We start from the raw sequence: 25,772 nt of genomic DNA, 5'->3' as shown, positions 1-25,772 counted from the left end.
TGCAACTTAAAACCCATTCTATCCTTTATAATTTTGGCAAATAATTGCCTTCATACAAAAGATTTTTTTCCAGAACAGATTATAAACCATTTCCTAAGTCAAATATATATGTTCAGTTAGGCAATTTCATTTTCAGACATGCTGAGCAGCTAGTACTACCTAGGTTCAGTTTTGAAAGACCCTACTTACTGTGCTTGCTTTGGAACCTATTTAAGGGTCAAGGTCTACTTTGATGCACCCTGGGCTTAGGACAAGCCAGAAAGTAACTGTTTCTTTCTGATGCTGTGTCCAGCCCAGACTTCTCATCACCACTTTCTCTTCAAGAAATAATTAGCTGTTTAAAAAGAGCTGTCACATCTTTTCTTTTAGTAGTGGGAAGTGAGGTTACAGAGTCACTAAATGTTCCTTGTTCCTCTCTTTTCATTGTGTTCTTCAATGGAACTGAGTGTGGAGTGGTGAACCTATTCTTTCACCTTTCACTGCAGACTTAATTTGAACAAAACTCAGTATTTGGGCAAAAGTCATGTTTGGGAGAAATTAAATAAATGTGTCAGCTATACTGACGACACATGCAGAGGAATTTTTGATCAGCACTGACTTTTTCCTACCTTGAAAATACCCTTACTGCTTAAAGAGAGCTTTTGAGACTGATCTTGCCTCTGAGTAGGACTTTTGTGTCTGAAGAAGGTACACACTGATAGAAGATTCTACAGCCTGTGTTTCACTGGCATCCTTCATTATATGAAGTTTCAAAGATCAAGGAGTTCACTTCTTCAGTCATTAATTCTTTTGTGTAAACTCTGTATTGTGTATTTAGAAAAGCATGATCAAGATGAAATTTTATATTGTTTTAGTATTTTTATAGAAATTGAAGAAGAGTGACAAACGTTTTTATCAGTAGTTGTCTTTTATTTGTGGTGTTAATGCAGAAATTTGGGGATACACATGTGTACTATTTTGATTTAGTTAACCTCTAGTTCTAAAGCAGACCACACTTCCTATATGAGTAGATAGATTAACTTGAAGCCAGCAGACATTTTCAGTAATCCTGATTTTTTTAAATTTAGGAGTACATTTGTTTCTGAAGCATTTATCTGACAGTGTTTCAGAAGTCAGGGCTGTAGCTCAGGCCTTTGTGACATCCCTTACTTTGTTGATGACATCAGAACAATTTGTTTCTTATATGTTGTTCAAATGTACTTTGTCTGCCATCCTGAAGCAAGCAGATTTAAGAAAGGTTTATTTGCCATAGCCCAGCATCATTCTTTAAAGCATTGATGTTGCAGTCTGACTTCTACAAGTAGAACTTCTTTATGAACAGACTATGCAAAACTCTGCCCAAACATTCAGCCTCTTGAGGACTAAGAGGAATTGAATTTGCACCATCTGAACTGGTCAGCCATTGCTCCTTCATTGCAGCGGCACTGGGTATCAAGTGGGAGATTGATGGGAAAAAAAGTAAATCTCTCAGTTAAAAGATAAATTATCAACAATTTTGACACAACTGTGACTTGCAAACATGGACAGGCACATCTAACAAAGATACTGTTTTCTGATCATCTTGTTAAATATTTCCATGCTAAGCATACTTCAAACTTTTTACAATTATATGTAGAGTACTATGTTCTGTTCATCCTTTTTCAGTAGGTTTTTTTTAAGTTCAGCATCAAGGCTGTCCTTATTTTTCTTTCTTCTTTTTTTTTATGTTTTTTTCTTTTAGCAGTACTAGATAAAGCAGAGAAGTAATTTCTGTGTATTTAGAAAGATTCACTAGACTAAAAGCAATGTATGACAACTGCTTAGAAGTTACTCGTTCATAGGTAATTTTTTGTTGGCACTTCAGTTTATTTATAATTTTTTCTTCTGCCAAGCTTATTTGGCTGCAGGATTATTCAGCCTAACTGCTGATAATGCGGACACTGTTGTTACAGCTTCTACTGTGAGGTCACTTATTTTTTTAGAAGTTACTCTGAGATAATAAGGAAGTATGTGGACTTTTCATGATGGTCACATTTATAAAATAATCGTTTTTTCTCTGTGTGTGTACCACATGACTTCCTTTTTGTGAACAGTGAAGGAGCAGTGACTAGAAGTGAGAAGAACTAGCCCTTTTAATCATTTTCCCAGTTGCCTGGTTCATGTTAAAATTTAAATTATATGTTCATTAAAGTACAAAAGTGTTCCTTGAGAATTACATTAATGAGAACTACTTTATTTTTTTTTTTCTGAGGTGTAGAAATCCAGACACTGGAGGGAAGATGTGTGGATGTATAAATTACTTCTTACTTCTGAAAAGAAAAGCTACATGATTTTAGCTTTTTGGATGCTACATACAGCATTCTATACTCCCATTAAACTGGGTTCAAAACATGAGTTTTTATGAAGATTTATAGGTCTGTAGCGTAGTGTGACAGGTTCAGAAAGCCCTGTGTAGAGTGACCCGTTGTCTGTGGTTTCAGAGTAATTCAGGGAGGAAGACTGAACATTTTGGGCTTTGTTTTAAAGTGGGTATCATAATTGTTTCAGCTTTAACATTTTTAGTTGAACACTACAGTTCTAAGTTGTTTTTCTGGTGTCTGTTTCTGTTTTTATGAAATAATTGATTTTGTTTGCAGCAAAATGTTTACATCTCTATTTGTAAGCAGAAAATGGTCAAGAGAAAGTGATTCATCAGTGTTATTTTCTAGGATAAAAACATGTTTCATTCTTTTCATTTAGTCAGGAATTTTTCAGCCCCCTTGGTTTGATGGGAAAGACCTCAAAATCTAGAATGGTCTTTCTGAGGGAGTATTATAGAATAACAGAACAGAAATATATCCATTTTAACCAAAGCATTAACTGTGCTTCTGACCCAGGAAAACCACAACCCAAAATTTCCTGGTTTTGTATTTTGTCATTTCCTTATTCTCAGATTTTGAAGGAAGTAATAAGTCTCATTTGTCATTTTTGCCATGTTATTTTGTTACTTCTGAATAGCAGAACACTTTAAAAGGTTTAGTTTCAGTTAAGTGCTTCACACGTCAGGGAAAGAGAGTCAGTGGAGCTCTGAACTGATGGAGGCTGTTAGTTCAAGGTTCATGTGAGTACTTCCTAATAATTTTATCCATCTTTCTAACTAGGAAGAAGATGAAGTTCCTGATGATGAGACACTGAATCAGATGATTGCTCGGCGTGAAGAGGAATTTGATCTTTTTATGGTAAGGATGGTGTAATCATAAAAAAAATCATCTTCTCTTTTTTTAATAAAGGCCTTAAACTTTTTGTCACTCAAGTTTGTCTAAACTTTACTGGAGGAATAGGTTTTATTTATTTGCATTGTTCATCTGAGGAAAGAAGTGTAGTCTGCTTGTATACAGAGTTCTGACCCTGAGTTCTGTGAAAGTGGATTTGCTGCTAGAAAAGAGCTTCTGATTTCTCCTTCAGACCCAGAAGGAAAGAATTAATCCATGACTGAAATTAGCTGATGAAGTTATGACTGATAGCTTCAACTTCTAGTATTAAATTTGAAGGCTATTTAATGTAAAACAGTAGAGGAACCTAGAGTAAAGACAGTTTTCACAGAATTGCAGAATTGCTGAGCTGAAAGAGACCCACAAGGTCAATTCCAAGTCCTGGCTCTGCACAGGACACTCCAAGAATCACACCATGTGCCTGAGAGCATTGTCCAAACACTTTTTGAACTCTGTCAGTCTGGTGCTGTGACAGTTCCTCTGGGAAACCTGTTCCAGTGCTCAGTGACTCTCTAGGTAAAGAACCTTTTCCTGATATCCAACCTAAACCTCTTTGACACAACTTCAGGCCATTCCCTCAGGTGCTGTCACTGTCACCACAGAGGAAATCAGTGCCTGCCTGTGCACTTCTCCTCACAAGGAGGCTGTAACAGCAATGAGGTCTCCCCTCAGTCTTCTCCAGACTGAAGAAACCCATTGATCTCAGCTGCTCCTCATGAATGTTCCATTTAAGGCCCTTCACCATCCTCATGGTCCTCCTTTGGACATTCCAATAGCTTTGTCTCTCTCTTTTACTGTGGCATCCAGAGCTGTCCCCAGCACTCAAGGTGAGGCTGCCCCAGTGCAGAGCAGAGCAGGACAATCCCCTCCCTTGCCTGGCTGATGCTGTGCCTGATGTCCCCAGGACGCGGGTGGCCCTCCTGGCTGCCAGGGCACTGCTGGCTCATGTTCAGCTTGCCTCAAACCAGGACCCCCAGGTCCCTTTCTGTGACACTGCTTTCCAGCATCTCATTTGTCTGTACATCTGGAGCTGCCCATCCCAGATGGCAGCATCTGGCTTTTGTCCTTTTGGGACTTCATATGGTTAGTAATTTCCCAGTCATCTCATTTATCAAGGTCTCTCTGCAGTCTCTCCCTGCTTTTGAGAGAGTCACCAGCTCCTCACAGTTTTTTGTTGTCTCTGAACTTGCTTAGTATCCCTTCAAGTCCGGCATCCAAGTAATTTATGAAGCTGTGTGGGCTGAATTAGTTTTTCATGTTAATTTATGTGGAAGTTTTTAAGGGAAAGTTAGGAGTTGGTAGTAAAAATTTTAAGAGACAAAACTACATACTTTGAAAGCCAGGGGTTTGAAAATAGACAGAAAGATTGTAGTTAAATATTAATGGCTAAGAAATAATTTAATTTTTTAATATAAAAATTGGTTTTAATTTTTGTAAACTGTTTCTTTATAAAAGAAAACTCTGAAAAGCAAGTTTGGCAGTCTGAGCTATTTGTCTTTCTATCAACATTTCAAGTCTTGCATAGTCAGATAAAGAGTGAAAGGTAATCCTTACTGTTGAGATGACTGTGCCACCTCATTTCCTTTTAAAGTTGTGCATATGTAGTCAGAATTCAGGAGACTGCAGTCCCCAACAAAAAATATATTTGGGGTTGTTTATTTAATTAGCCCTAGGTGTGTAAAAGTGTGTATTTTACTAATTTGCAGTGAGCAGTTCCAAAAAAATCTCCATGAAAGATCTCTTCCATGAGCGTCTCTTCTATAGTCATTTTGATGGTTAGAAGAGTTGTTTGGCACAGGACCTGAAATTTAGCTGGAGAACTAAATACACTGATCAGAAAGAAGGTACAAGTGGACTTTGTTCCTGTGACTTTTAGAGGCATCAGATCATAAAAAAAAAAAAAGAATTAAGAAAATACTCAGAGAAAAATCAATGGATTTTTTGTGGTCTGTACAGCTCTTGTCATTTCATACAAATGCTTCAAAAAGTTACTTTTCTGGAAAATAAATGGTTCCTTTAAGTGTTAAAATAGCTTAAATAAAGACAAATAAAGACAAAAAAATATTAAAAAATCATTTTTTTGAGGTAAAATACCTTTCAAGTAGAAGGCCAAGGTACCAGAACTCCAGTTGTGCTTATACAGTTAAAATCAACTTGAAGCAGAAATTGACTTTGAAGCAGTCTAGTAGAACTGGGTGAATAAATTACTGGTTTTACACTGAGTGGCTTGAATGTTTTTTTTCAAGGACTCTCTTAGTTATAATTTGGAAGGTTTTACGCTGAGTGGCTTGAATGTTTTTTTCAATGACTCTTTCAGTTATAATTTAGAAAGTCGAAGGTAACCATTCACAATTCACAGGACAGCAGTGCTCTGTAGTTTTTCTAAACTGGAAATTTTAGGTCTTGAGTGTGCCCACATTCAAGTTCTTTGCTTAGGTTTAAGTATTGGTAGCTTATTATTTTTAGCATTTAGGCCTTATTGAGGACAGTGAACATATAATTACTTTATTAGTTATATAAAAATAATGTAGATATCTCTTCGAAACACAAGCTTTGGAAAGATACAGGAAGATTGAACCAGAGGTTTTCCAAATGTAATTATGGTTTATGTAGTATCCTCAGAAAACAAATGTCAGTTTGCATCTCTGATATCTCAGATCGATTGAGATTGTCTTTAATTTTCATTCCCAAGTGCTTTTATATTAGAAAACAGCTATTATAATATACTATCTTAGTGTTCAGTCTTTATGTTAGACAAAGAAACATGGTCACTGGGGAAAAAATACAAAGTTTCACTATTGACTTAATGTTCTTAGTGTCATTAAAATATGATGTCTCTTGACTGCCCTCAAGTTCTCTGCTAAATAATAGAAATAGAGAAATCTATTTCGTTTATCCTGTTTGAGCCGGCTCTTGGTGCAGCTTTCTGGCTGTTGTGTTAGCAATAAACCAAGCCACATGTTTGGCTTGAACGAGACACTTTTCAGAATCAATTCAAATTGAATAAGATGTTCTTTAAAAGGTAAAATATGGAAGTCTGCTATAAAAAACTACAGGCTGCACAGGCACTGTTGTCTGATGTAATGGGGAATAGGAAAATGCCTATGTTTTTATAATTGCTTCTTGAACGTAGTTGGACCTGCAGACTGAAGACACACATCCTGCTTTCTCCTTTTCACTGAATTTAGAAATCCAGTAGTGCACAAGGCAAGATGATGAAGACAAGTTGTAAGATGCACTTCCTGAGGTGAGGTAGTGTTTTAGAAATGCTCATGTTTGCAAAGTCCCAAGATGGAAGATTCAACATATTCAGTGGTGCCATCACTAAGCCTCAGTTTCTAAATTTGGCCGGGTTTTAGCTGTCCCTCTGGAGAAATAGTATCTCTGAATTCATGCATGTCAACCCTTTATCTAACATTATAAAAGGATGATATATCTAGTTGGCATCATGTGTTAAGTGCAGCATTATGTACACAAGGGAGACATATGCACGTAAATGAGAATAGTTTTTTGTGACCAAGGCAGTAGCCACATATGATGCTGCAGCCAATTCTGATACCTATCACATTCTATTTACATAATTTTTTTTTCAAATACAAAAATGAAGTGTTGGTGGCCATATGTTTGTTTTCTTGCTTAGCAGCTGTTTATTGAGTGTTAAGTACAGTATGACTCTAAAAGTGGCCTATTTGAAATGCATATTTGTATTACCGGAGTGGGGTACTTAAGACAATGCAGATGCAATTCACAGAACCATAGGAAGCCAGGTCAGTATGTACTCGGTGAAGGTGGATGCTTCCCCAGGAGGATTATAAAACACCTTACTGATGAATGTACCGTAGATTTAGGAATGTATCCTTAGTCGCCATGTCTGAGCTATCATTCACCACACTTGAAATGAATGATTATTTAAATTTCAGCTGAAAGTTTTAACATTTACCTTCCAATGTTCTTAACACTTCACCTAAGATTATCTGATGTTTTGTGTTTTGATTTTTGTCTAGTACAGCAGTAAGACCAGAAAAAAAATTCTGGGGTTCAAGCATGTTGGCTTTCTGGCTCTGTGTAAACAAGTTTTTCTGTGAATTTATTAAGTCTCCTTTGATTCTTTGTTCCTTGCACCAACTTTTAAATTTTCTTTTGATATTCAGGGTAACAAAACTAGTGTATTTTTAGTTACTCTTTTTAGTTACATAGTAATAAAACCTATGGATTCAGCAGTGTTCTTGTGATCTGCTTTGTTTCATTTGGCTGTGTGTTGTCTTAGTTCCTTCTGTGAAAACTGGTTATGAAGTAGTGAATATGACTGTAAATGAGCAATTGAGTGTGCCTTCTTTTTACAGTAGCATTTTAGAAGTGTTTAGGAATATTGTGAAAGGGAGATACCTGGGAGGGACTTTGTTTAAAGTTTCAAGAGTTATTAGAGAGGTAGGCATTGACTTGGTTCACTTAATAATTAATAATAAATAATAATTTAATAACTTCAAAACTTTTTTATGCTTTGCCAATTGCTATTCCAGCGCATGGACATGGATCGTCGCAGGGAGGATGCCAGAAACCCTAAGCGTAAACCTCGCTTGATGGAGGAGGATGAATTACCATCCTGGATTATTAAGGATGATGCTGAAGTTGAAAGGCTTACATGTGAAGAGGAGGAAGAGAAAATATTTGGAAGAGGATCCCGTCAGCGCAGGGATGTGGACTACAGTGATGCTCTCACAGAGAAGCAGTGGCTGCGGGTAGGTTGTTGGTTGGTTGTTTTTTGCACTTGAAAAAACACTCATTTGTGGTGGGTTTTTCTTTTCATTTTGGAGACTGCACTAGGGAGAGCACAGTTTTAGGTATAAAATATCCTCCAGCATCTGCTGCTATGTTGAAGATATAAGTACTTTTCAAACTGCACTGCAGAAACTTAAATCAGTGTTACTAAGTGCTGAGTCAGGATGTGATAGCATTCTGTTGGAACTGTTCTTACTTCCATGGGTCTTACATCTTCAGGTACTTTTCTAAGTGTCATCTTTCAGATACATTCTTCAATATTCATGAAAACTATTTGTCAGTGTATATTAAAACTTTCTGTGCTGCACAAGCTTTTTATACTTTTAAATACCTGTATTTAATCCTTTTAAGAATTCAGTAATTTCCACTTAAATTTTCTTTCTCTCAGGCTATTTAATTTCCAAGTCTTGAGCATTTATTGGCTCAACTGAGATCAAAGTATTTGATAAATGATTTAAGAATTAAGAAAGCAAAGATTCTACACTTAACTAATACCAAATCTGGGATTTTGAAATCTACATTCAATGAATAAAAATGCATGTGTCTTTTCAGTGTGGTAGCAAGAGCATGGTAAAGAGGTGAGGAATGATTGTTGGAAAGGCTTTTCAGAAATTTGGTAACAGTATGATTTCCAAAACTTAGAAATTAAGTATTTCAAGTGCCAAAATAATTTACATGGTTTGACAGAGTAAGTTTTCTTTCTTGTAGAATGATTACAGACAATAGCAACAAGACTATACAGTGTAGGTTTTGCATATAGTACACTAAAAACATAATTTGCATATAATACCTAAAAATAGGTAAAAATTACCTACTTAGTTTGAAATTGGATTAGTTTGGGAGACTGCATTGTGCAATCCTGAGTTAATCCAGACCTGTTGCTTAGGGGAGAAAAGGCCTGAATTATTCACCAGTAGATTTAAGCAAGTCTGTGAAACTACACAGGTTTGATACACGACATGTTCAACCAGTCAGTGGAGAAGAAAGATCTAGAAACATAAAATTGTGCTTGCATCTTTGAAGATTTACCTTGTCCTACAGTGGAAGTGCTTGCAGTATAGTGTACGTTTACTCAGGGTCATTTTAAGCTTCTTTTTTTACTGATGGAACACTCTGTCTATGGCAGCATAGAAGTTAGATTTGGTTTTTGTGTTTTGTGGCTAGAGTCAGCTGAAGTATTTGCTTTGAGTGCTTTATTGTCAAAAATGGCAGGCCTAAAATAAATCATCTCATCCCTGTCATACTGTAGGCAGAGTCATCCAGTCCTGTGTCATTTATAATAGAAGTTTAGGATCTGGCCTCTTCTAGGTATTTCTGAGCAGTGAACTTAGAAGTCCACATTGGATCGATTTTAACTGTTTGGCTTTTTGTTATCATTTATTTGAATTTCCCTGTTGGATTTTTAGCTAATTACATTGCCCTAATAATTCTGCTTATGCAAAGAAGCCTGATACTACTCTTTTTTTTAACATTTCTTTGTGTCATGGAAGAGTTTTCTCTCAGCTGAGTAAATTCGAAAGGTAAACAACTATGCTTATGTAGTCTTTTCCCATAGTTCCTGTTTTCTAGATCTCTTGATTGTTTCCACTGACTTCCCATAGTTGTTCTACATGTGACTGACATCTTTCTACAAGTTTGATCAAAATCTAGATATCAGAATTCCAGATGCAGCGTCATTTGAATAAGGAGTAGTTCTTTTGCGTAACTTCTGTGGTACTTATACCTCACAGTCCAATAATTTATTTTCTAATATGGAAGACATTGTCTCCTGTAAAATTTTTGATCCAGCGTAAGACTTTAATCCTTTTCTGTGGCTCTACTTCCTGGCCAGCTTTTCAAAAATGTGTTTCATTTAGTTGGTCTTTCCTTCCTAAGAAGATTTAGCATATGCCCTTGTTGAATAATTTTGAGGTTTTTTTCACCAAAATTCCTCCAAATTTTAAGCCTATCCTTGGGTGAACTTCTAGTCAGCTTGGGGTTCTCTTGAGATTTAGTATGCATACCTTCTATTTTGTCTTTCTAAAGACACTAAAAACACTCAAGTACTGGACCATTTGATAAAAAGGCTATAAAGCGCCACTCTGAAAACAACTTTCTAGCAGGTTCCCATACGCTTGACAGTAATTGTTTTGATTGTTTGCTTCTGGGATTGTTTTTTGAAGCAAAGTTAGAAACCTGGCTAGGCAAGATGGTACATACACTACTGCTTTTTCACCATGGCTTGTTATTCTGTTGAGAGAAATTACTCTCCCTTCTCTGTATTGAGTAATTAAGCAGGTTGTCAAATTAGCTAAGTTGCCTTAGGACAGACTGCTTCACAGTGCATTGCAATTTCTACTATAGCTCTACTGTATACATAGTTTAAGATTTTAGGTGCCCTTGAGGGTGTGATGAAACAAATGGGAGACATAAGAATTACTAATACTTTTTAGTCTCTCCAGAGGAATTGCATTTATAATGTAATGTTGTTTATGCACATTCAGAATAAAACTATATTGGGTAGATAATGAAATGTAAGTAAAGTTTTCTGAGTTTTTTTAAGTTATCTTATTTTTCATGTGTGTGAAACAGAGTTTTTTGTCATGTTCATTTTGCTCTCACTAGCATCACTTTTATGTCTTTGAGAATATGTTTGATTTTTCTATAATGACATCTCTAGAAGATATCATAATACAGTAGTGTTATGTACACAACATATAGTGTACAACATATTCAAGGGAATAATACTTGACGATATAAACATAAAGGTGGTAGATAGTTTATAAGCATAAACTTCTATCTTTTTTATAAGCCACTTGTATCTTGCTGCTTCCTTACTGTAATCTATAATGGTGTCATGCATAACACATGAAAGCTGTGAATTAATTGTTTCATGTTAACTTGGATGCAGTGAACTGCTTCAGAGAGTTGAACTGAAAAGACAAGTTACGGATTAAGAGCAATTCTTTAATTCATAAAACACTCTTTTAGCTATGTTCTGTGCCACGCCATTTTCCGAAGGTAACCATGGGCCTGTTTTCATTGCAGTATTACAAAAGAGGGAGATTTATTTACCAGCAGTGAGGGATATCCCTCACGTTTTTTCTCTTGCTGTGGCTGCTGTTGCAGCTTTATAGCTCTCTTCCTGTGGGGTTTTCTGAATGAAATTTTGCATTTCTGATCAGTAAGTTAGTTTCATAATACTAGTCTGTAGTTCTGAGCTGTCTCTTCTGTGTCTTGGGGAGTTGGCTAGATCTCTTCTTTTCCAAGAAGTTTTGCCTCCTTAAGCAGCCACAGGTCTGCTTAAGAATAAGTGCTGGCTCCTTTTAAGTTAGATACTGTCTGCTGAATACAACTGTGGAGAGTGTAGTTCTGGTCCTGGTAGATCCCGGCAGGACCTCAAGGACAGTATACCTCAAGATCTGTGTGCATGCCTGTACACTGACCAAGTATGTCAAGCTCCCTTCTTGCCGGGAGGTCAAGTGTCTGAGTTTCAAAGCAAGGGACAAAATAATTACGGAAGCCAAACCTGCGATCATAGGCAGTATTCAGTGAGATGTTGCTGCTGCCTAGAACAGCCTGTAATTCATTGACAGTCTCCCAGGAAAACTCTTAAGACAGAAACAGGCTTCATCACTAGCTGTCGCTGCAGCCCACTGTTCTCTAACTGTTGGCATGACAACCATACTTCCTTTAAAAAAAAAAAATCTGGAAGGAGGAGTTTGCTTCCTGGTCCTACAAAGCATTTATATTCTGGAAGTATTTCATGCTCTAGCAGATTCTGTCTCTGCACCACTTTTAAAAGAACTGCAAAATAATTTGCTGGTTCCCATGGCATATTATTTTTGAGAAGGGTCATCTACTAAGAACTCGATTGCGTGAGACAGGTTTCAAGAAACAGAGGATTTGTTTGAGTAGGTAAAAGACCCTTGAGACAGTTGCATCTGGTTTTAGCTTCTCATGCAATTTAAATGCTGGCTAGGTGACATACACAAAGTCTTGTTCTCTTGTTAATTTGAAATAGCCTTATGTGTTGACCAGGGAAACATATCTGAGTACAGAATTAGCAGCTTCTCATTTATCTCATGCAGACATATCAAAGTCGTGCTTTTTCTGCTGTTCTATAAATTGTAAGTGAAATTCATGCATTTGGTTTGTAATTCATCAATCTTTCTTAAGAAAAACAGTGCTGGCTTTCACCCGTACAGAATATCTGGTGAATACTGTTTAATATAGCCATGGCATAAATGTAATTTGTTTATGTTTACTAAAGTTATGTGGTATAATAAATCAAACAACCTCGCAGGAAAATTTTTTGGCGTGTTTTTAACTGTTTCTTCATCAACTGGAACTTTAACTTCATGATTTTATACACTCTCTAGTAGTCTGTTAACAGGCTTGACAACAGAGATAATAAATTTAGTACCACTTGGTATAAATTACTAAAAGTCTTCAAGTAGGTTTGTGTTTTCTGAGAGAGCTTTACTTCTATATATATAACTTTAGAATCAATACTAGGAAGGTATTTTAAGGCATATTTTTGTAAACTGGGATGGTGGAATTTGATTTTACAGTAGTGTTTTGATGATGGGTAGGGTCAGAGACAGACACCAACTTAAGGAATAGTGTAATTTACTACAATGCAAAACTGAAAAGAATCACAAATGATAAGCTAAGAAATGCACAATACAAAAAAATGCCTGTAGCGATTAAGAAAAATACTTTACTATTGATGTCAACCCAGGTAAGGGGTCACAATGAAGGACTGGAGAACCATGCCTGGCAGCTGAGAAATCCTGCAGTGCATCCACCTTTGCAGGCAGCAAGGCTTCTGACTTTGCTGTGAGAGAAGCCCAGCTTCTATAATAAGCAAACTCCCCTTACTTGTGAAGTGGGAACATCTGGTTTTCTCCTCCTATTGGGTTTCTCCCAAAGCCTGGCCAGGGCTCAAGGAGGAACCAAGGGAGTTGTCTTTGATCGTCCACCCTCAAACAAGGCCATATGTGGCCTTGTCCGGTTTCTAAATACAGAAAGGTAAATAGGTGTTTCACCAGTGACCAGGTACCTATATCATATTGCTTATAATATTTAACTAATTAGTGGATACATTTAATATTTGGTTGGAGAGTTCATCTAGAGGTCAGCTTTGGCACAAGACCAAAGTTATTCAGGCCTTACTACACTAAGTACTGAAATACCTGTGTGTAAAATTATCATTACAGTCTGTAGTTGTTTTAATCTGTATTGGAGACTGAAATTCTTAGAAGGAGGAAAAAGTTTTTACCCAGTGGATAGTTTGCATAGTTCATGTACACAGTACCTCCGCACCCCTGGTTTTCTCTATTTATTTCTACTCTATAACAGTTTTGGTTACAGTGCAAAGTTTCCTGAGTTGCTGCTAAACCTGTTTCACAATCAAGTTAGTCAGTATTTGTGGAGGACATTTGAAGAAAATTGTGTTCTGATCTAAACCCTCCTCTGTAGTATTGAATTGCAGATGCAATTGAATTTGTTAAGCTGTACGGGAAAAAGTCACATTTAAAGGACTGTTACTGGAAGATTAAAACATCCACCATACTAGGCTGTTGTCAATTTTGTCATCAGTGATCATCAGAATGTCAGGTATTATTTTCTAATGTTCAGTGTAAGGCTTATAAGTTTTATGCATGTAGAAGCTTCTTTTTGAAATGTTAGAAAGCTGGACATGACTTCATTGAACCAAGCCATTTTTATATTCAGTATACTTATTATCTATCTTTCATGTAGTTTTCATGAAATTCAGAATCTACTTAAGAAAAGGAAAAAAGGGTACTTTCACACTGCAGTGAAATTAAAACTAGTGAAGCAGAAAGGACATTTTCTTGATTTTTCATGGATGAGAGGGAATTTAAATGCATCTACCTGATAGCTTTGGTTTCCTATTTTGGCAGGATGACTGTTAGTTTCTGAGGTAGAGGGTTTGATTCACACAGGGTGACTTTCTTAGAAATTCTCTTGTCTTTTCTGAGAGGGTTGAGAGAGTGGAGGGTTGAAAGTATTAATTTTGAAAACTAAAAAAGTACTTCAAAATGATTCTTCAATATTTCAGACATATTCTCCATAAAGAAATTTTTAGTGTTTTATAAATTTTTTTTTTTTGAGTAAGACTTCAAGTCAGGAAATCTGGACAGCTGTTAATGAGGACTGTTTATGCATAAATTACTGTTTATCAGTAAAACAGTGCCATATTTTCATAGGATTCTTTTCTTTCATCCTGCGATTTTTGAGTATACAACATTACATGTGAAATACCATAACATATACTAACACGCCTTCAAGTGGAATTGTACGTCTTTATTGTCTCCTTTAGAAAACATTAAATAGTAATGCCAAGTAAGTATTTTCTTTTAAAAAATGTGGGGAGTACTGTCAGTATTAGAATAAAATAAACTTCATTTTCTTTGAAATAGCTGTATCCTCCGGCATACCAAGTTTATATAGCCTGGAAGCTGTCAGTTAAAAATCTGGTTTCAGGTTTTGTTGTATCATTACTGTTTCAAGTGCAAAATTTTTCATGAGAGGAATTAGTCCCTGTGGTTAAGATGCCAGAAATACTCTCTATGTGGAGGGTCAAAATTCAGATCAGCTTCCTGGAGGAGACTGAGGGGAGAATTCACTGCAATCTACAAGAGGAGGGGTAAGCACTGATCTCTTCTTTCTGGTGACAGTGACAGGACCCAAGGGAATGGCCTGAATTTGTGTTAGGAGAGGTTTAGGTTAGATATTAGGAAAGGGTTCTTTACCCAGAGGGTGATGGGCAGTAGAAGAGGCTCCCCAGGAAAGTGGTCACCAAGCCTGACAGAGTTCAAACAGTATTTGCACAATGATCTCAGGCACATGGTGTGATTCTTCTGGTGCTCCTGTCCAGGGCCAGGAGTTGAACTCTTCAGGATATTCTGTGACGCTAAAACTGAAACAAAACCAAATACTAAGTAATACACTAAACCCACAAGAACAGAAGTCTGCATTAAAAGTCAAAAACACTATTGTTGCTGGGGGCATATGACAAGGGAACAAAAAGCCACAAACATTTTAATGTTTGGGTCCATTGCATTGTTATATTCTCTGATATGACTTTACAGTAACAATGATAGGTGATATGCAGTAGCTAACCTTCTGTCACCTATCAGTTTTTAAATAAAGGCATTACATTTTCATGTGTTGATTTGCATTCGCAAAATGGGTAAATTACCCATACCTTTCCAAGTGTGTATTGTGGACAAATTATTTATTCAGTCTGTGAAAAGGGAGCCATTTAATATTTTGCCTTTTCATCAGAGACAAATTGAGAAACCTTTATCTTAAAAGGCCGTCTTCTGAAGGCAGACCTGGGCCGGTAATGGACGGCTTTATGCTGGCGTTTTTTATGCAGTATTCATACAGGCAAAAGTAATTCTTCTGATGGGTTGGTGTATGTATGCAGAGCTCTGTCCTCTATAGAAACTACTTCTATAGCAGCTTAAATGATAGCAATTTGTCTTTTCTTGTATGCAAATAAATATGGAAGTACTAACTCAATAGATATGGAAGAACATGGATGTTTCTGACTGAGTTTCTCAAAAACTGTTCACCCCGTGCTTAGGCATGTTGTGGCTGGCAGTTAGTTTCCTGAGTCATTGTGAAGTACCCTGCTTGATGAGTACAGTTGTGTACTTCCTTATTCTAGCAGTAAAATTTTAACCTTCAGTTCTACAAAAACTTTGCTGTAACCACAACCATGTAATTTTGTCCCATACTCTGTAATTGGCATGTGAAGCAAGTTACAAATCATGGTGCCATGAATATTCATTATGTATTCTTTTCAGCTGCATCTGACATTTTTATCTGGGTTTCAAATGCAGAACCAAAGACTTCATTGTTGCTTACAGCCTTACTTTAGTTTTTTGTATATGCACATATATTACAGTGTACTAATACTATGCTACACCATACCATACCGTGCCGTGTCGTGCCGTGCCGTGCTGTGCCGTGCCATACATTATTTTGTTGAGAAACTTCATGTGCTCTTAAGTCATTGGCTTTTCAAGAATCTTTGTACCATTTGTAGATAATAGTTGGTGCTCGTCAGACTGTGATTTGCATTGCAACTTATTCCAGAAGAACAGAAAAGCCTTCTAGACAGATACTGGTCATGTTAGATTTTTACTTCTAGGCTGTAATATGCATATTAAAGGGTCAGACTCTACTGTGAGTCTTGGCATAGTCAGGTAACTGCACCTTCAGAAGCATCCTGTAGACAAGGAGCTTACTGCATCAGTGCTCAAAGTTAGCATCACAACATACTGTTTTGGTATAAAATGTGTAAAAGATACATATAATTTAGCTTGTCTCAGCAAATTTTCCAAAGTTTGACTTAGTTTCATTCCATACAGTCTTCCTCCAAATTCTTGTAAATTATTAAAAAACTATATCGGAATTGTCATAAAAGACTACCTCCTACTATTTATTTAAATACATTGTATTTAAATACTGTATTTAAATACAGTCTATTTCTATACGTAATTTTTTTCTTTTTTTGGCACAGGAAAAAATACTCTTTCCATATATTTCTGTCATATCATGCTCTCTTCCCATTCTTAATTGCCTCAGAGTACTTATATTAATAATGAGAGATGTTTATACCAAATTTCCCATGCTATTGCAAAAATCCTTTAGCTGTTTTCTGTGAATAAATAGATACAATGTACACATCTATCTATGAACATCCACTGAAAAATAATTAAACTTTCTGAAAGCTGTTACTTTTTTCCCTCACATATTTATTTTTTGCAAGATATTTTATCTATTTTGTTTTGAGTTTATTTTCTCAATTTTGCTCCCATTTATGTTCCACATTTTAAACTTGGAATAAAATATTACTGCTTGAGAATATGTGAATATACTTAAATATAAGAGAGAAGAAGAACATATGGAAGAAAATACTTGAAGGTATGACTGTTGGCAGTAGCTGAGTTTACTTTAGCATATATAAAAATGCCACTTTAAGCTTTGTACTGTAGAATTCTCTTGTTACATTATTAAGAGCTGTAGGTTTCAGGGCACAAAAATTTATGCTCATCTTTAAATTAGAAGCCTTATGTTAGTCTATTAGTCTGCTAATCAAAAAGAGAGAAAACCTTCTGTTTTCTGAGCAATTTAGAAGGCACCACTGACTATCTGTTTACTTGAGAGACAAATAGTTCACTTATTGTTACACTACTGATTTATCTCAAAATTAGTGATTCCACACTGGAGATTGCTAATCATCCCTTTGTGTTTAGTCCTCACCTGTGTTGTTTCCATAATGGACGGAAAGGTGTCTTGTTCTTTATAGGAAAAACTCTACTAAGGTACAGTATCCTGCTGTTGAGTATGTTGCAGAACAAGAGTTTGTAATGGCTTCTTACATTTTTCCAGTGCTTAGAATTGTTAATTTTATCTTTACCATGGAGCAGACACCTGTTGCTACAAATATTTGCAACGTTCAGTGGAAGCAAATGTCCTGGAAAGAGCCAAGACTGCAGTTTCTCTGCAAAAGGCAGGTCTGATGAGGGTATAAACCCTGTCTTTACACCAGGTATTTTTCTGATTTAAGTAGTAGGGTCTTAGAAGATAAGGGAGACAATTTTTTGTGAATGAGGAAAGGCTAAATGCCTGGAAATTTTTTCAAAAATAATTTTTAAAAATCCATTAATTTCCATTCTTAAATTGAATTTTATTTTTTTTTTTCATAAGGAATAAAATCAAACAGAAATCAACTTATCTTTAGTTGTTAGCATTATGAGCTGCAAAACAGCATCACACTGCTAGTCTGCTAGTAGGTGACATTACCAAGTAAAGATTTCCTGAGTTTTCCACAGCAGAAGAATGTTATGTCTATGAAAAGGTAAATGTCAAGGGAAAAAAAATAAATTAACATTGCTTAGAATTACTCAGAAACCTGCAACAGTAACAATATTTCATGAAATGTAAGGTAAAACACAACTGTAAATGCTTGCCTCAAAACTTGGAAAAGAACCCATCTATGTAACTATTTATTTATTAATAGTCAGATACACATGTGTTTCTGATTGGTTTTGTATGCATGATCTCCCTTGTAAAACAATGTCTTAACCTGAGTGGGAGATGATAAATCCTTGGGAATGTTTAATTCCTCTTTATTCTTAGTTTTGGATGTGGTTATTATTGAAGAGTATTTCCATGACTTCATTGCAGTATGTTTCCTCCTCTTCTGTGACTGTTGTCTGTGAGCCTGAATGGAATGTAGGTGTTAACAGAAACACTGCTAAATTAAACTTTGTTTATAAAGTTCTAAACTAATTCATCAAGTATTTTAGCAAATCATTAAAAATTAAATTTAAAAAGTACCTCAGAGGAACAACAGGAAAATATATCCCTTCAGTAAAAGATTTATTTTAGACCAAAGATGGAAGTTCTGGAAGTAAAACCCTCAGTACAAGCTAAGCAGTTGCAACTTTGATCCTATTTTCCTTGTAAACTCTTGAGATGCCAGGGAAATAAAGAACATCTGTTTTCGAACAGAAACATGTTTAGTGTTGACTAAATTCCAAGCTTATTATTTTAATGGAATTTAGAAAAAAATGAGAAAAGTAATCCTCACCACCACCTCCTGGCATCCACCTCCTCCTGATGCCCATCAAAAAAGGTGATTTTCTCATGCAATTAACTTTCCTTGCCCCTTGTGGAGGGAAGATAATGTACTTGTTCAAGAAAAAGCATAACTCTAGTACCAATTATCTCACAATGTCTTTGTCAGTATAAAGTCCTCTACACTCCTGTAATAGGCCTTCCTGAGTCAGAATTCTCAATAAGACAGGGAGAAAAATGCTGATAAAAATTAGAAAAGAGAGAAACCTTCCCCATTCTCACTTCCTCATTGAGTAATCCGAGTCACTGCCCCAGAATCTTGTCTATGCAACAAGCATCTGTGTCTTTGATATAGTGAACAAGATAAAGGGGGAAAAATGAGGCATCTCTGTCATAGCAGGTTTTAGTTCAAGACAGATTGCTTGTGAATCCAAAGCCAGGAAATATTTGGAAATGTATTTCCATTACAGTCTTTCAGTGTCTTTCTTAAGTTAGTTACATCATATTCAGACTCTCAATTTTACTTCCAATCATACTTCCAAAGTTACCTGCAATTATTTCCAGCAGTAGCCTGTTAATGATATTCAGTCTTTGAGTTATCAATATGCTGTAAGGTTCTGAACAGCATGAAGGCAATCTGAAATACTTGGGATACCTTGTACTTGAGAAATATTGTAAGATCCATTTTGGAATATGTTTGTTTATCATCTGGAAAATTTTCTGCATAATATTTCACAAGTCCATTATAAATTGCCCTTGAGTCATGAAGGAGAGAGTATTTTTCACTATGTTCAGAAACAGGCTTTAAGTGACAAGAATTCTTCACCAGGTTGTCTAGCTTTCTAAAATGAAGGGAAGAAGGTTTAGGAAACACAAACAAAAAACTCCACCACAACAGAACAGTTCAGTGATAAAGAGTAAGAGGATATCAATAGTTTCCAGCATAGAATTATTCTTGATTCCTCTCCCATCTTTCTGTTGCTCCTAGGTGAGGTTGTCTTGATGAAGAGGTTTTTAAAATTAAGTCATCTTAGGAAGACATTTTGAAAACTGTAGAAGACAGTTACAGACCTGTAGATCTTCTCAGAGTGTGGCTAAGTAAATATAGACCACAGAATAGTAATGATTTTTGGGTAGTTTCACATTCAGGGTCTTAACATAGTGTGTATGTATCTTCTTGGTGCTCTGGTTGGTTGAGCTAATAGTCAACATGATATGGTTGTTCCTTTCTATAACTCAATTCCTTCCCTCTAATGGAGCACTTCCATGGTGCTCGCTGAGCAGACAAGCAGTGGGGCCCTGGTACCATGAGTATGAATTGTGCTCTTCAATTTCTCTGTCCCCAAAGTTTTTGAAAATCACATTGGTGCAAAATCAGTTTAAGGAGTTCCATTTAAAATCACTGTTTGCTTTTTGGGAGAGAATCAAGTAAGACTGATTACAGATTTTTTTTTTTTTTCTTTTTTACAAGATTTCACTTTTGAACAGAAGAAAATTTTGTGCTTGTCAGTGGGTTTTGTCGTAACTTAGAGTTTATCAGTGCTGGCTCTGCAGCACTTGATGCTTTACTTAATAATTATCATATTAAAGGTGAAGCTTCAGCATTATGATATCATACATCAAGATTAAATATTAGGATATTTGACCTGAAAAAAATTTCTCAGACTTGAAAGAAAATACTGACGATAAAAGCTTTGATTCTATTAATATTTTAAGTCAATTTTTTTTTTCTTTTTTAATATTATGCTTTGTTGCTTTGGTTGAGGCCTTTTCTCTTTAAAGATAACTCACATTTCTGCATGGTTATGTCAGGGTATTTTGGCATCATTCTTAGAATCAAAATTTAGGAAAAAACTATAATTTACATTATTGTTCTCCTTAATGTCTAATTAAATATAGGCAGCTGGAGTATCAGTGCAAATAATTGGGCAACTATTAATAATTTCCAAATGCAAAACAGAAAATAGTCCATCTTCTCCCACTCTTTAAAAAGATGCTAGTTTCAGTGATTGACAATGCAGACTCTTGATTGATGAACAAAAGGCTGAAGAACTCATTTACCATATTTGGTGGAATTTTAGCCTATTTGAGAAGACCATGTATTACAAGTTGATATGTTTTTGCAATAATTGCATTTTGAGTTTTTAGAAAAAAACAATACTTTTATGAAAGCAAGTTAAAACTGGATGTAGTCACTAATTCTTTGCCTTTGACAGATTCTGGCCTATATTCTGTTTTAGTTTAGTCTCAGGAAAACTAGACTCGTGAATCTGTTGTGAATAATATCCAGCAAGGAGAGGAAATTGAATTAAAATAACTCTTCATCAACCTTTATAATTGCTTTCAGGTATTTCTTGATTGTGCTGTTGATAGAATATCTTAAGCCCTTTCTTTTAATTGCCGAGTGTTAACGGCGTTTTTCCTTACAGTCTTTATCTAGTATACTGACCTCTATGGTGTTGCATAGCAAGATATAACTACAATGCAAGGACATTTGCTCTACAAAGCCAAGAAACAGTTCTAATGTAAAAATTAGAAGCAGTCCCAGATGTCAGGAGTGTTAATAGTAAAAAAATAAGCAAGAGAACTGGATTTTGAAGAGATCTGTTTAAGAATATGAACTGCAGTGTGAAAAGTTGAAATTTTCATTGGTTGCCAGATTTAATCTGAGAACAAATGTAAAATAAAGAATGGTAGGATTTCAAATAGATTAAAAAAAAACAAAACAGGAGAACTTACCTTGGAATATCCATACAATATTCCAAGAAGGATCATGTTGAAGGTAGGAAGTGGTAAGGCTAGGTAAATGTCTTTTTAGGGCTTTAGGTGTTTATTGTCAGCTGTCTATAGGGTTCTTTTCTTCCTTTCTTTTCTTCTAATGCAGTAAATGTGAACTTCATTTTGCAAAGCAGTCATCTGCTGTTCATTACTGCACTACTGACATGTTTTTTGGTTTTAAGTGCTTAACAGCCCTTAACCTTAGTGCCTTTTGGCCAGTAGTCAGTAAAATATCTTGTTGTTTATTGTTCCCAAAAAAGCTGGTTCTTTCGGAAATTTTGTATGATTGGGTTAGTATTTATGCTCAGGTAGTTGGTAAGGTCTTGTGTTTTTTTTTCTGTTCAGCTATATTTATGTGCTTTTTCTTGAAATATTGAGTTCAATTAGCATGCTAAGGTATTTCTTCACATGATAGTGTTAGTTACAATTGCTCTCTTTCAACTTTTCAAGTTGGAGAGACACAGGGCATTGATGTTTGAATGGATGCAGCAAATTCTCTGAATGTTCATCTCATTAGGATAAAATTGGAGAGGGACACAGGAAGAGTTTGCATGTTCTGTGCTCATGTCCTGTTTCATATGAACAGCATCAAGCAGAATTACTACATGGCTCGCTGCCACTTCTGCTCTGTGTGTCCAGTTTCTTAGATGTAATACCGATAGCTTTCACTAACTCTCAATTTTGTAGTTATCTACTTGTCTCCAATCAAAGGAAAAATAATTAGGTACTGCAATGTTTTACCATCTAAATGAGACAAGCCTGAGACACCAAAGCTGATTTTATGATGGGCACCTCCACTTACTCACTCTGCGACCTCACTTGAGTTACCTGATTCCTGTAAAATTATTTTAAAACATATTAGTCATGTAAGTATCAGGATTTTGAGAGAGACAGGACCTCAGGGAGACATTTTAAAGTATGATTTATTATTTTTCTTCTGTAGTCTCATGAAGGAACAAGTACATCTTCACCTTATTCCCTGGATATTCTTGGTCAGTGGTCACAAGACTACAGGTCACAAGATCTTTTAAAGGTTATTTAACCAATAAACTAATGCCACAAATGAATGTTTCTACTATCACACCAATAACTAATTAATTTGTTTTATACGTCTCTGCGGCAGTGTGGACTTTCTTATCCTATCATATAGTGACACGCAAAACTACTTATTATCCCTTAAACTTATTACCTTTATAATTACTTCTATATCTTAACTTTAAAACCTTAAAACTTCTTAAAATTTAACTTAATGTCTTTCTATTCAAACTCACATTATTATGAGTCTAAGTCTGGAAGCTTTCTCCAAGGTCTCAGGTCAAACCCTGTGCCTGTGTCTATATCTAAGCTTGTATTTACAAGATTTTGAGAGCTTTCTGTGTTTGGAATTCCCACATGTAAGGCCTGCACAATTATTGACTTGCAGAACACAGTCTTGAAGCAAAACTGAGCTGTTAGTACTTATTTGCATCTATAATACTGAATAGAAAAGTTGTTGAGTTAAAGTTCTATAGCACATACTTGACAGAAGAATACATGTACAATATCCTGTCCTTTTTATGGACAAAACAAACAATTTGCATTTTATCCTTACTTTGTTTTTGTTTGGAGCTCATGTATCAATGTTGTATTGATGTTCCCTAAGAATGCTTTCACCTCAAAACAACTCTTTTCCTTTAGGAAAGGTGAAAATCTAATTGCAAGCAGCAGTAGGAAGAGAGACTGTCTTAGAGGTAACTTCTGCTTGCCTCCTGAAAAATACTTGGGAGGTGGAAGCTTCTTTTTGGAGAAAGACAGTTGGATTTCTTTAATCCATTTAAAGTGTGCTCTTACCTCTTTAGGATTGAAATTGGTTTGTGTACATGGATGAGGTTACAGCAATATGAGTCTGAGAAGCAGGAACGTTTTGTCGGTACAGAACTTAGCACAGGGTCCTCATTTTTCACTGGTGTATTTGCCTTCCATGAGATGCCTGACAACTTGCAAAATTTGACATTAAATTTTAACAGCTGTCTGAAAAATATGAGGTGTTTAGACTTCTTTTGGTACTGTTTTGTCCCATTTCCTTAAGGGAAAGAAAGTGTTAAATTTTTATTACTGTAACATTTTCCTTGACTCCCTTGCTGTTCACCTCACTAATCCAGAAGCATTTGAATATGAGAGATGTCTGTGTTGCTTTGTAGTCTCACACAGCCCATCATCTGTCAGGAACTGGAGATTTCTATCATTATCATACTGGTAAAGGTTTGGAAGGGCATTCTCTTCAGTGTGGCACTTAGGCCCTGGAATAGTAAGCTTTTATAACAAAGAGCTCAGTCAGATGAATTAGCTTAATAAATATGTTGTTGCTAATACCCACATGCTTGGATCATATGTGTAGATATATGCACAGAGCATTAACCTATCTGCTGATAATTTATTCATGTGATACAGTTTTAAGCCATCATTTGAGACAGAATAAAGCATACAGTTTTAATTCTAAATTTTATTGTTTATGTACAAAATACAAATTTGTCTCTTGAGAACGAATGTTAAAAGTCATAATAGCAACATTTTTGTACTGGTTGTATTGTCAGATGGATTTTTGAGTGGGGTTACTAGGGTCTTAAAGCTGTCTGAGTTTACATTCATGCAAGCTTAATATAGTAGTCAATTGATATATTCTGGTTAAATAGAAAGTTTAATATTTTATGGTATGTTTGTAACTTGCTCAGAATTCTTTTGCTGTCTGCTATTCACTAATTTTAAGAGTCCAACAGTATATGTTATTTTACTTGGGGTTTATTCTAATCTTTTGCCTTTACTACATTGCTATAATAGTATTAAAAAAAATCCCAGCTTTTAACTTTTATATTTTCTGTTTGTTAATATTTATTTCCCAAAATACTGCCTACTCTAAGCAATAATTTTATGCAGAAATCTGAAGTGAGGTGTTTTAAACTGTGATGATAAGACCACTATGATTCTTTTTTGGTGACAGAAAATCTGTTAAGCAAGCAAAAATATAAATACGTTGTATTTAAGCAAAGTTTTCTGAAGGACAGAAAAATGTTACCAAAGTTAACAGAATGATGACTGGGTTTGATTTATTTTTTTTTTCCCTTGTAAATCAGAATAGATCAGTTTCAGTAACCAAAACTTGATGTGTTCACTGTGGAGCAATAGGAATACATTTTCTATAATGAAATGCATAATGCATGCAACCAATTTCAGTTTTGAAATCAAACATGAAATTGTATAATTTTACTATTATTATTAAAATAATAAGAAGAATCAGTGACTGCTCAGCTAAAAATCTAATTTGAATGCCTAGGAATAATAAGGGGAGAAATATGATAAGTAGTTGTCAGTATTAAAACCGGCTGAAGGAGGAAGGCTTCAGGCCTTGTAGTAGGTAGAATGAAACAGCAGATTTCAGTATCCACAATCCTTTCAGTATTAAATTTTCAGTAAAATAAAATTACTTGTATATGAAAACATAGCCTTTCCCCAGCTCTCTTTTTTTTCCTGATCAGCTGATGAAGAGACTAGCAGCTCGCTGCTTTGCTGGCTTGTTAATTTTATCCCCACTAACTGTGATTTCCGATAGCCGGCCTGCTGATAGTGGTAAGGTAAATATCCTTTTTCATTGCCGTCTTGAAGATTCAGTAGAACTACATCACAGGCATGTGTAGGTGTGTAACACGTCAAAAGTCGGTGTTCTCCGTGTTTCAATGTACAACTGAGTGCTTGAGGAGAGCAATGACATTAACTGTTGACAGCCTTGCATGCTGTATTTATTATTAGCTTTTCTAGCTTCCAAGATATGCAGAGAAATTTCCTTTTCTTAATCTTCATTAGCCTCAGTGGTTTATAGCGCATGTCCTGCTTTAGCCAGATGAATATTAATGAATTTGTGTGCAGATTTTTTTTCCCTTCTTTTTCTTCCTAACTCATCAGATCTCGAGCCTCCTTCATAGTGAATATCTGAATGCTGTGGAAGCATGATGTAAATTGTCTTTTGATTATTAAGGCCTAGTTTCAGGCTGTCTCTCAGGATTCTGCTTTTGTGTTTGTCTGTGGATTTGTACATCGGAGGATGCATAGGGAACAGATTTCAAAATCCCACTGTTTTTTTAAACATGCCAGGTTATTTTGTGTTGTGCATCAGGTTTTGTTCACAAAATGTTTTTGAAGAGACATTGTACACAATTGAGAAAAATTATGTCTAGGCTGTAATCACCTTTTTATTTTGATTGTTATGCTCACATGATCATAAATATTAGCCATATTTGGTGCTGTGGAGAAATGAAGGTAATTGCCTTAGGATTAGAGCTCTTTCAGCTATGAGAAAGGATTGATTAGCATTTGCCTGTACTCAAGGCAATATTGAGAAGCAAAAGC

General features: G+C 35.6%; 1 protein-coding gene across 3 annotated transcripts in view; it reads left to right on the top strand.

Moving 5' to 3' along the window:
- SMARCA2 (SWI/SNF related BAF chromatin remodeling complex subunit ATPase 2) overlaps positions 1–25,772 on the top strand; it is a 119,178-nt gene that overhangs the window by 71,531 nt on the left and 21,875 nt on the right. For all 3 annotated transcript variants that reach the window (XM_005522703.3, XM_014252268.2, XM_014252267.2), the window contains 2 exons: positions 3,120–3,197; positions 7,751–7,969. In XM_005522703.3, coding sequence (XP_005522760.1) covers positions 3,120–3,197; positions 7,751–7,969 — 297 coding nt within the window. The remainder of the gene's footprint in view (positions 1–3,119; positions 3,198–7,750; positions 7,970–25,772) is intronic.

This window comes from Pseudopodoces humilis, chromosome 4 (genome assembly GCF_049639895.1).
Source record: "Pseudopodoces humilis isolate 2021_Gansu_Grassland_sample_001 chromosome 4, ASM4963989v1, whole genome shotgun sequence".
Lineage (NCBI taxonomy): Eukaryota > Metazoa > Chordata > Aves > Passeriformes > Paridae > Pseudopodoces > Pseudopodoces humilis.
The sequence above is the reverse complement of the archived record's forward strand: the minus strand, read 5'-3'. Positions and strand labels throughout refer to the sequence as shown.